The sequence below is a fragment of the Myotis nattereri genome (assembly GCF_964212035.1).
Source record: "Myotis nattereri genome assembly, chromosome: 17".
Classification (NCBI taxonomy): Eukaryota; Metazoa; Chordata; class Mammalia; order Chiroptera; family Vespertilionidae; genus Myotis; species Myotis nattereri.
The window spans coordinates 36602630-36615070 of record NC_138092.1 but is presented as its reverse complement, the minus strand read 5'-3'; the positions used below and the strand labels follow the sequence as shown (position 1 = coordinate 36615070).

The 12441-nt window shown below is 38.7% G+C and overlaps 1 protein-coding gene across 2 annotated transcripts in view; it reads right to left on the bottom strand.

Moving 5' to 3' along the window:
• Positions 1-12441, bottom strand: part of LOC308533179 (uncharacterized protein C8orf34) — a 466353-nt gene that overhangs the window by 316092 nt on the left and 137820 nt on the right. For both annotated transcript variants that reach the window (XR_013997045.1, XM_081111001.1), the window contains exon 8: positions 3736-3871. Coding sequence is in view for 1 of the 2 variants with exons in the window: in XM_081111001.1 (XP_080967127.1) it covers positions 3736-3871 (136 nt within the window). In the remaining variant the exon portion in view is untranslated. The remainder of the gene's footprint in view (positions 1-3735; positions 3872-12441) is intronic.

Genomic DNA, 12441 nt, shown 5'->3' with positions numbered 1-12441 from the left:
CAATCTGAGATGAACTAGGGCAGAATTACTGGGTCTATGGCTCTAGAGGGGAAAGCTGCTCATGTATAATCATTTGAGAATGTAGACCCAGTGTTATCACCTTTATGGATTTTTAAAGAGAAGACAAAAATCCCAATTTTTATGTAAAATTAGTAATTAATCCAGTGGTATTTTCTTTTTCTGTTACGTGAACACAAAAACCTGTACAATACCCATAGTCCTTCAGTTTATGACTTCTTCTTCAGATAATTGCTTAGCCCTGGCTTACAAAGTATTATTCTCACAGACTGAAAAAGCCTTACATTAGGAGAGGTGAGTCAGCAACATAAATTGATGCTTGTGAATTAATTATGGAAAATTCTGATAACCACATGAATGCATTACCCAAGTAGTGTAACTAATATCAAGGGACAGTTCTCTGCAAATCTCTCGTGTTTCTACATATCTTATGAGTGGAGACACTGACAGCCTTTGTTTCAGACAATCTGTTCAGGAATGTTTATATAACAAACTAGAGGCCTGGTGCACTGATTCGTGCACCAGTGGGGTCCCTCGGCCTGGCCTGAGGGGATCGGGCCGAAACTAGTTCTCTGACATTCCCAAGGGGTCCCAGACTGTGAGAGGGCATAGGCCAGGCCAAGGGACGCCACTGGTGCACGACTGGGGCCGGGAAGGGAGCATGGGAGGGCTCCAGGGCATGTCAGGCCTGTCTTGCCCACTCCCGATTGGCTAGACCCCAGCAGCAAGCTAATCTACCGGTTGGAGCATCTTCCCCCTGGTGGCCAGTGCGCATCATAGCGACTGGTCGAACAGTTGGACACTTAGCATATTAGGCTTTTATATATATAGATAGCCTTGGAAGAGAGATATGGAGTCTCTCTCTAGAGCGATGCTAACTTCCCATTATAAAATATTCATGTTTCCTAAACTCAGGGTTCCTCTCATATACTGCAACCTACTGCCCCATTTGTGTCCATCGATGAGATTTATGCCTCAGGGCATAAATCAGTGAAAATGCTAATATGCTGATATTTGTTACTGTTGAGCTTACTAAGCCCCTGGTCTCTGGTTCAGGAGAATCATGTCTTCTGCCAGCATCTATAAAACATTGGCAGACTAGCATGTTAAGATGCAAATAGGGTAAAATCTCAAGTCCTTCATAGTTCTTGAAAATTGATATTAGCTTTTCTTCCATTCTGAACTCTGGCTACAGCAGCTACTCTAAAATTAAAAGCCTACTGTCTTCTTCTATACTGGTTACCACATTTCCCTGAATCAATATATCTCTATTTTGCTTTTGAAAGCACAGCAATGCTTTATGCTCCATCAAAAACAATCATGAACTCCCATTTCAAACACCTAAATCTCTCCCTATCTTTCTTTCTAGCTATTTTGGCCTTCATCTCCAACTTCAGAGATTAGCCTGATGCTTAGCAATACAGCAAAACAACTAAGCAAAGAGACTGTCAAGGTATACTGCTTTGGTTTGAAACTATTGCTACCTACTGGCTGTGTTCTCTTAGACAAGTTATTTAATCAATTCATGCCTCAGTTTTCTTCTCTCTACAAATAAAAATAATAATAGTAACTAACTCTCAACATTACTTGAGAATTAAATAAGTTTTTATGTTTAATGTGCTTAGAATAGCATCTGGTTCGTAGTGAGAAGGCAATAAATGTAACCAGTTACTCAACTGAATATTTTTCCAATAAGTTCAGTAAAGGACCACCTTAAAAGCAGATTGTAATTTACAGTATAACCCTCTCACTTGGAAGATGAATGGTAAATAATTTAGGGCTGTGTATGTATTTGGTCCTTTCTAAATTCAATAAAGACATATTATTCCCATAGGTTTTCCCATTTGAAAAACTAACATCTCATCTCCCAGTCTTCTCCAAAGGACATGAAAGACCTTGCAGCAACCCCTCTCAAGTCAAGTTGTAAATGTATAAATGTGCACAAAATGTACAAATGTACACATAAAGGTTTTATTTAAAATGCCAAACTACTCTTCCATAGATGGGCTTGTATACTCAGGATGCCTAACTGCTGTTGGTGGGGGGTCCTCTATTTCCCCACCATTGCCAGTGGAAGTGGACTTCTTGGGGTGTTGCTGGAATAAGAATTTCCAGAGGCCCTCACAGGAGGATGAGGTATCCTGGCAAGTGTTATTTCTGTGGAATTAAATCCCTGAGTTTTCAAGGTCCCCTCTCCCTCCATCCTGCCAAGGAAAAAGTCCCATTTCATCTTCAGCAGAACTAGAATTAAAGCCAGAGCTCAGAGTTTCTGTTCCATATTTGCACAGTCCAGTCCGGCATCTGGCTAGGTTAGCTTATGTTCCCAGCTGCAGTTCATTGTGTGTAGGATCCACATGGCCATGGGCCATGCAGCTTCTAGAGCCACATGGCTAGGGAGGGAACATGGATGAGTGCAAGGAAACAGAACAAAAGAGAGAAATCCTTTGTCTGGAGATTATGTATTCCCAAATTTTTGTGGGCTTGCATTGGGATCCACCCCTCTAGACAATGATCTTTGTCCTCCAATTAGACTGACAGGCAAGTACCTTCCCTATGTCATCCCAAGTCACTGTGAATATGCCCATTTTCCCTTTTGTCTAGTCTCTTTCCCCAGGAATCTGCAGGGAATGGACCAGTGGTTTCCTGGGGAGTGTGTAATTACAACTTCCTGGTGAAGCTGCCCAGATGGCCATGTTTATTAGTATAATGTCTGGCCTTTCATTTGCTCCTTTCCTATTATTATTAACTAGCAAAATTACAATGGTAACATAACTATTACCAGTTTTCTTCACAGCCATAATCAAAAACTCAATTCACCAAATATCACTTGTCTGAAGCATTGTTTCCATTGTTGTATTTACTGTGCAATGGCACAATTAAAAACAAAAATTCCAAAGGAGTAAACGAGGAAAAGCTACAAAAATCTGATTTGATTTTCCTACACTTTCCCCTTCCTTATTTTTCAAGCAGCTAATCCCCTCTCAAACTGTACAATAGAATAGCTAGACATAAAGGCAAGGAGATAAAACTGGCCAGCCAGTGCATTGTTCTTGCTAATCTGCACCATTTACATAAGGGTTAGAAGGCTTGTTTTATCATTTAAACAGGCTTAAAAGCCTCTTTGCAAATGAGATTTAGTGCCTACAGAAGAATGAATTCTAGCTATTTGGTGAGTTTCTGCTGGACCAGCACTGGGAGCTGATTTGGCAGTAACTTAAGCTACTTCTTTGGCCTCATCCAGTATATGCAAAGATTGCTTCCAGCTGCCAAAACTGAAAAGCCTCAAGCAGATTAAATTCTTTCCAGGAGGTGAAAAGGATAAGGAGCAGGTTAAGAGGCCAATAATATTAGATTTTAGACTGTACCTGGGCAAACTTGTGCATAATGCAGGTGCTTTAGAAGTAGCTTTGAGTTTTTCCCCTGGAATCTTCCTTTGAAAGGGAACAGAAGGGCAGACAGCAAATGAGATTCAGAAACTGAGACTTAAAATAGTCCCAAACTGTGAAGTGAGGACAATCTAAACTCTTTGATTCATTGTTGGTCTGAGTGGCACTGGGCACAAGGATCAACGGCACAGCAAACTCCCTTGCCAGTTAGCACGGAAGATGACTGGGAGGAAAAAATTTTCTTTACACAAAGTACAGGCTTTACATCAAAACCTTAGATTTTAAAAATCAAAATCACATTGATATATACTACATCTATAATATGTTTTACCTGGCACACCTTGAACAGATGTTCAGTGTGACCTTGGCCTGAAGTTCAGCAGGGTGAGTAGCACGACCTTGATTAAATTTGCTCCCAGAAGGTGCCAGAGTAGTCACTCCCTCCATTCTTAAATCATCAAGATCCTCTGGAACAACACAAACAATTTCAGAGAGAAAAATTAAATTTTAATAGTATTAAGGAGAGAAGTCCATGTTTTCAGGTGTCTGCAAGTAGTTTATAAGTTAAAACATTACATTTCCACTTTGCAAAAATCTTACCTCATGCATCAATTATTATTTAATCATTTCTAGATGTTGTTAGAGACAAATTATATGAGAAGATTTATAGGAAGCCAAACCACAACCTCTGCAGCAATTGGACCAAAATAGTCAGGACTAGGGCAATGGCTACCAGCTTCCCTTTCTTTTGTCTTTACTTGCCACTCAGAACAAACCAGAAAATGACAACTATGTTCCCAACTGATTACAAAAGATTCTTTGCTTCTAATTAGCCTGCCTTCTGCTTCCTCATCCAACAATCTCCAACCAGAACATATCTGAAACTTTCTTTTTTTCCATTCTAAACCTTTTCTTCTTGTCTTCACCTGGGGAGGAGAATACTGTTCTCTGAAGTCCCTTCCTATTTTTCCCAAATTCTCAATCAAGACTTAAAAGGTCTAAGATTCCCTTGTAGCTTGGTCCTGATATATAGTACATGCTCTTCTGTTTTATTCAGAAAAAAAGGAATCTTATAAAAGGTATTCCATTTACTTGCTCTCAAACTTAGCAAAAAACGTACATAAAGTTTCAAAAGATAAATTATAATTTTGCCAAACATAATCCATTACTGAGTTTATAGCCTGTGTAAGGAAGGCAGTCTTTTTTGATAAGGCTATGGAGAACCCAAACATTGCAGAGCTCTTACAAAACAACTCAGCATTCTAGGCTTAACTGGATAATGCAAACAAATTTTCCTGAGATTATAATGACTCTTAGTCCAAGTCATGAACCAACCTTCTGTAATCTGAAGGAGGCTTGTCACTAGGATCCTTCCATAGGCTTCCTGAACTGAAAATCCTTCCATCTACATGAACAATATGGACAAATACTTTGGGTTTTAACTCAGCTTCATGGGAGTCATTAAAAACGCATCACCTTGACCTGGTTGCAAAGGCTTATTTCCCTGTTTTAGGGAAATAGCTGCCACTTCAAACTTCTGCTTAACCAGTTATAAGCTCCCCTCTTGATCTCAAGGTTACTCATGTAATGCAGACATTCTATTGCCTGAGAACATACAGCACTTTTCTCCAGCTAATTAACCTCTCATGAGAATGTGCTAACATTCCCTCACATCACCCTTCACCACTGCAACACCCTGATCCTACCAGAACAAGGAACCTCACAATTTTCTTACCTCAGTTAGAAAATGTGCCTGCCTCACCTAGGTTTTTTAATAACTGAAAACTTGACCTAATATTATTCGTTGATAGATCATACATCAAAATTTGACCTAATATTATTCGTTGATATATCGAAACTTGAAACTGGAATGGAATATGCTACCATCAACTTAAGCTTGCCTTTAGAATACAATCCTTTGTGTTATTGCACTTACTTAAGCTTGTCCACCAGCCAAAGACCACAGAATGAATATATATTTATATATATATATTTTTTCTTTTTAAAAAAATATGACTTGGGATGCTTTGGAAACAAAGGTGTTCTCAACTCTGCTGAAAATCCTATCAAAAGTGAATAAGTGTCCTAGCCAGTTTGGCTCAGTGGATAGAGCATCAACCCATGAACTGAAGGGTCCTAGGTTTAATTCTGGTCAAGGACACATACCTCGGTTGCAGGCTCGATCCCTGGCCCTGGTCAGGGTACATGCGGCAGGTAGCCAATCAATGTCTCTCTCTCACATCGATGTTTCTCTCTCTCTGTCTCTCCCCTTCCCTTCCACTCTCTTAAAAATCAATGGAAAAATATGCTGGGGTGAATATTAACAACAACAAAAAAAGTGAACAAGCTGTTTAAGACATGTTTAGATATACTCTTATTTCATAAAGATGCAGCTATTATAAAAGCTAGGGCTCATGAAAAAATAAATAATGATGAAGCTCAAGGAAATACTCTAGCAGATCATTTTGCCAAACAAGTAACCTTAAACATAGTTATCATGCTATCTAAACTCTTTGAGGATAAATACTTAAAGGAATTCAAAGAAACTATTATGAATATCAACATCCAGCCCCTAATTCTAGAAAAAATAAAGAAAAAATATAGTTCTAACTTTACTCAGATAATCTCTGGTGAAGACAGCTGTTGGGTGAAATTACTTGGTTTCAAATGGATAGTAGCTAAATTTCTCCATGAAACTACTCATCATGATACAGATAAATTGCTTACTGTGTGAAATCAACATGACTGGGTAAACTTTCAAAGACAGTAGAGGTCATTTTTTAGTCATGTTTTCTTTTGTCAACAGCACAATTCTAGAAAAACTATAAGATGGGATATGGCCAGGAACAAAATCTTCAAGGGCTCTTTGAATACTGCATGAATTTTATGCAGCTTTCACACTCCACAAGATTTTAATGTTTTACTAGTAGTTATATGTTTATTTTCAGGATGGGTTGAAACATCTCTTTGGCAAAAAACTAGTCTTTATAGTTGCTAAAAAGCTGCCTTTTTGTTTTCAATATTGGGAATACAAACTTTTATATCAAGTACCCAAGGTACACACTTCCCAAGAAACATAAAAGAACCCCTTACTCAGAAACCACGGAAAGGTGGAATCAATTACATTTTCAAATGAATTTAACAGAACTTTCAGAAACCCTTGAGCTTCCATGGGCAAAGGTAGTCCCACTCATCCTTATGTCAGTATGGTCCACTCCCTGAGGACACATTGTTTACTTCCCTATGAACTGGTAACTGGAGGGCCAATGTGCTCCAGGATTTTACCTGATACTGAGCTCTACTCTCTGTATCACACCTTGTAAAATACTACATGAGACATGTACCGTACTCAGTCCTATCACCAAGAGGTTAAGGTCACATTCAAAATATCTTCTTATAGCCTCTTCATAATATTCAACTATCATATTTTGTCCATTGGACAATACATCTGAAAAAAAAATGCTCTTAAACTTCATGGAAGGGATTTTATCAAATACTATAAACTACTAATACAGAAGTAAGACTCTCTGGAGTAAACCCTTGGATTCACATTTCACAACTAAAGAAGCAATCCAGAATCAACAAAACAAGAAGCCTATTATAATAGGGGACCTCAAACAGGATTCTTTAGAACAATCCAATGACCTCAGATAGTGGACAGTTTCTGCCCAAGATGGTGGATCAAAACCCCTACTAATTCCTATTTTGTTTTTCATCTACTTACTTACAATCATTATTCTCCTTTTCTGTAGACTCCTGGTTGCTGCCCACCCATGATGGCCCCTTTTCCTCTTCTGTTCTGTTCTAGATTGGAGCGTAATCAGTCTACCACCAATCTCAGATTATTCAGCTAATGTAAGGCCATGCCATGAATAATTCCTTTTCCCCTAGGTACCTGTGTGTTCCTACCAGATACTACTGGATTTCCTTTGCAACCAGCATGGCTAGGATCACTTTCCTCATACTAATAACTCATGCACTTTAGGAATAGTATTGCAAAACTTATCTGTATATAGGCACCCTAATTCTATAAATCATCAAACTGGAAATTGTAATTCAGACATGAGCTCCAAATGAGGCTACCCTTGATTATTCAGGCACTTTACCTGGGGGAGTTACTGTTTCATTGTTTATACAAATAAAGCAGTAACTATATATATAAAGCCCTAATACGCAAATAGACCGAACGGCGGAACAACTGAACAACCGGTCACTATGACATGCCCTGACCACCAGGGGGCACACGCAGAAGATGGCAGGTGTAGGCCGTGGCGTGATGGTGGAGCAGGTGAATGGGGGCACCAGACCAAGTCAGGGTGCCGGTCACTGTCATCAGGGCAAGCCTCTGGTGGTCACTGAAAATTCTTTGCTGCTGTGTGCCGCGGTCCCACCTGGCACTTGCATCTGCTGCTGGCGCCGGCCCCACTCACACCTGCTGCCAGCACCACAGCTGCCGCTCGCACCCGGCACTGGCCCCGTTCGCTGGGCACTGTCAGTGAGCAGAGCTCGGCAGCTGCTGGCCATGATCGCCCCTCAGGGCTTCTCCCCCTATCCCTGCTCCTGAGGGGCAATCAGAGCAGCAGCCACCGCTCACATCCACTGCTGGTGCCAGCCCCAATTGCTCCGCATCATCAGCGGGTGCGAGCGGGGCCAGTGCTGTCAGCACATGGGAGTGGCGGCAGCGGGAGTGGGGCTGTCGGCAGATAGGGTACCAAGGGCCATGGCACGGAGGATGGGCCGAGACCCACCCTTGTGCCTACTGCAACTTCACAGCCCACAGTTCCTTTCAAGGTACACGAATCCATGCACTGGGCTCTAGTTTCCAATAATAGGCATCATACAAACAAAATATGTAAAGACATGTATCATTTTAACTCTGACAGAACTAATAAATAATACTACCTCTACCCTACATGAAATATAGATCAGTCTCAATGCCTTGGCAAAAACAGTGATGAACAATCTAGATTTCATATTCACTAGTCATGGTAGTATCTGTGCTACTGATAATACTACTTACTGTATTTGGCTCAATGAAACAGCTAAGGTAGAAAAGATTATATATCACCTTAAGGCAAAAGCTACCTGACTCTTTAAGATTGATCTCTTATGACCTATGGGGTTATTTTCTTGGCCTTTGTTAGATTTTTGGTTCAGAAACGTATTTTTCCTCCTTTTTTAAAAATATGTTTTTATTGATTTTTATAAAGAGCAGAAGGAAGAGAGAGAGAGAGCAACATCAACATCAATTGTTTAACTCCTATACCCACCCCAACCAGGACTTAACCCACAAGCTAGGTATGTGCCTTGGTCAAGAACTGAAGCAGCAACTTTTTGGTACACAGAATGATGCTCAACCAACTGAGCCACAAAGGCCAGGGCTATAGTCTACATATTTAAATCCAATAGTCACCGCGCGTAAACAATGTCCCGGGAATGATTAGCACATGATTACACCGCACCACGCAGTAATTGGTTCTGTTGTCCGTGGTGTGACTTTCTGCAGCAGTTCTATTTTTTAAAAGAAGTATAAATTTCCATTTCCTTAAATAGACTGTTAATTGTCCGTTTTCATTTAGTGGTCACAATACCAGTCCATAGAATTCTATCATATTAGTGCTGACACGGGTCTTAAAAGCTTCTGTACAGCACTGCCTCATCAGATGATCACCATGATAATACAACATCAAAAAGGTAAGAAACCCTTTTGATACAAGTGACTATGGAGATGAGTGAATACTCATCAAGCAGTGAAGATCTGGATCTCTAGTCTTACCTTGCGGCCAACTTCCTGCAAGAAAGAGAATAACCAAAAGAGGGACCTGAGAGATTGAATATATAAACACACACTGTACTGATCACATATGATATTAGAACAGTGACCTATAAGCTCTGCTGGGATTAACCAGAGAGGCCAAACCACAATCTTTGCAGCAGTTGGCCCAAAACTCAGTACTCAGTTAATATAAACCAGCTTCCCCTCCTGTACCCCCATTGCCAACGCAGAACCAATCAAAAAAGCCAAATATGCTCCCCAAATCACTTGTATGAGATAGTCTGCTTCTAGTTAGCCTGCCTCTAGCCTCCCCATGTCAACTTCCAATCAGAACATATCTCAAGCCTTCCCTTTTTATTTTTTCATTATAAAGCTTTCCCACTTTCCTACCTGCTTTTGGGTCTCTGGCAAATACAAGTGATGGTGGGTGACTGCCTTGCTATAAGAAGCTCTGAATAAATAGCCTCTGCTTGTTCTCAGTGTAAAGGTCTTCATTTATTTCCTTCATGGCAACCTTTAAATATATATCATGCAGAAGAGATATCACAGTTCCCCTGTGACTTCAGGGAAGAAATGGGTCTAAGAAGAGGGAAGGGTATTTCTGAGTCTACATACAATCTTCCTACATTTATAGCTATTCAAAGGCATATTGAGCAGTGTCGTGGGGGTGATGTGAGTACCCCATCCATGAAGTTTTTAAAGCAGAGGCTGGGTAATTATGGTGGCTGACCTAGAATTTTGCTAAGCATTGTAATAAATGATCTCTCCAGTTGAGTCCAAATCTAAGCTTCTCTCAAACTTGGTCATTATAATTCTATGATGGATTTAAGGCATATCTGATACTGATAAAAATAGGAAATTGAATGTTTAAAAGCAGACTATTTAAATGAAACAACAATCTCTTGAAGGCCATATTGCTATGAATTAAACCAAAAAGTTGCTTCCTTAGTTTTATTTTTTGAGCTGCAAAGTACACCCCAGTGACTTTTTAATGAAGTGAGTACTGCGTTATTCTAGATACTGACACGAAGATATTATGTGGTTTATTCTACATTAGGGAATAGATATAATGGCTACTCCTTACCTTCAAGGCCAAATCCTCACTCTCTACTTGCCTCTGCATCATTTTTCTACTAATAATATAAAGCACAAGGGTATGGAGCTTCATGATAATTATCTAAGCATTTGTAGGTTGCTTGATGTATGTAGAGAAAGTAACAAGACATGAATTTTATGATTTCATTTTTGAAGACTGACTAGCCACCATATCTCCATCTAGGTCTCACTTCTTTTAAAGATTTTTTAAAAATGATTTTTAGAGAGAGAGGAAGGAAAAGGGGAGAGAGAGAGAGAGAGAGAGAGAGAGAGAGAGAGAGAGAGAACATCGATATGAGAGCAAAAACATCAAACATGAATCTGCTGCCTCCTGAATACTCCCTACTGGGGTTCGAGCCTGCAACCTGGGCTTGGGCCCTGACCTGGAATCTCACTGGCAATCTTTTGTGCACAGATCTGTGCCCAGCCAGCTGAGCCCCACTGGCCAGGGTGGGTCTCACTTCTTTTTATACAGCTCAGAATAACTGTCACAATATAGGGGCGGGGGGGGGGGGGAGGGAAGAAGAGAATCCTAGAGTAAGAAGCCTTCTAGAATTTATTTGCTTGTTCATTGAGACTTCAGGTTGCTGGAAACTGAAACTCAGCAACTGCTATGGCATGGAAGTATCAGATGCAACTGTGATGATGTCAGTGAAATGATTCCTCTAGTTTTAGGAGAGGTCTTACTTGGAAAATATTCATTTCTTCATTTGTTAACCAACTTTCATTCTCTCAAAGAAAATCAGTAAACTTCCTTACCGAGCTTTAAAGGGTGATGCAACTATAAAGAACCTTGTGGCCTGTTCAGTCATGGAAGGGTGCTAATAATCTATTTAGCTTACAAAGAATAAAAATAAAATACAAATCTAGGTTTTCATAGTTCCAGTTCCTTAATAACTTTAAAGGGAGAAGGTATCTAGGATTAAATAAGCAAGGGAAAGAAATCAAAATGCCTAAACCTAGAAAAATTTAGAAAGTTTGCATAAATTGTAAGAGAGGAGAAAAACAAATTAGACATTTTGAGTAAGAGCTTGTCCAAGGAATGTTTAATGCTGGATATTTCAGGGGAGAAAAATGCCATGAACAGTTTTAAGTACAGAAACTTAGAATCTTAAAACATCAAAAATGAGTTTTTAAAAATGCCAGATATTGTCTGTGAGCATTTGGCACTATTTTATTTTAATGAAGCAGAATAGTTTCAGTTTTCTGATAAAAACCTAAATGATAAAGAATTATTAGTAAGACGAATAAGTTGGGTAACAGGTAAGTAGAAGTATACAAGTCAGACCCATTAGTGAAGTACCTTTCAGAGCAACGAAAGAACATGAAAAAGCACAGAGATTTGAAAGTACATAGTATTTTGGGAAATATTATGCATCTTATATGACCATAACCTGAGATGTATAGGGATAACAGAATGTAACACTGGAGAATAGTTTAGTCTCAGATGACAAAGGGGGATAAAATAATCAAGTCTGTAGGTGTATTAACTGAAATAAACAATTTTCTAAATTTATAATATTAATTTTAGGAATATTCTTTTTAAACATAGGTGATAACTAATATAATCTATAAAATAGTCTTCATTGAAATACATATTGAAACTAATATATTCAATGAATTAGGTTATAAATATATTCCTCACAGCTATAAATTCACCACTCATTAACATATTCTTATTTAAAACTATACAATTACATATTCAACTAAATAGCAAACATATATTTAATATTGTCAGCATAATCAATATAACCTAGAACTGTATCTTCCAATTCATTAGTCACTAGCCACATGTTGCTATGGAGAACTTTCAATGTGGCTCATCCAAATTGAGATATGCTGTAATAGTGCAATACATACAGTATTCAGAAGACTTAATACAAAATATCCTATTTATAACTTTTATATGGACTATATGTTGAAATAAGAATATTTTGGATATACTGAGTTAAATTAAAATGTATTAAAGTTAATTTTACCTGTTTCTTTTTTCTTTTTTTAATGAGACTCTTCTAGAACAAATATTTCATGAATATCTTAATAAAATTATATTTTTAAATATAATATAAATGAAACTATCTTATATCATATAGCTTTAGACTACCAGTAAATAAAGATTTCCTTATGTTGATGCAAATAAGGACATATTTCAATGTATCCATTAAT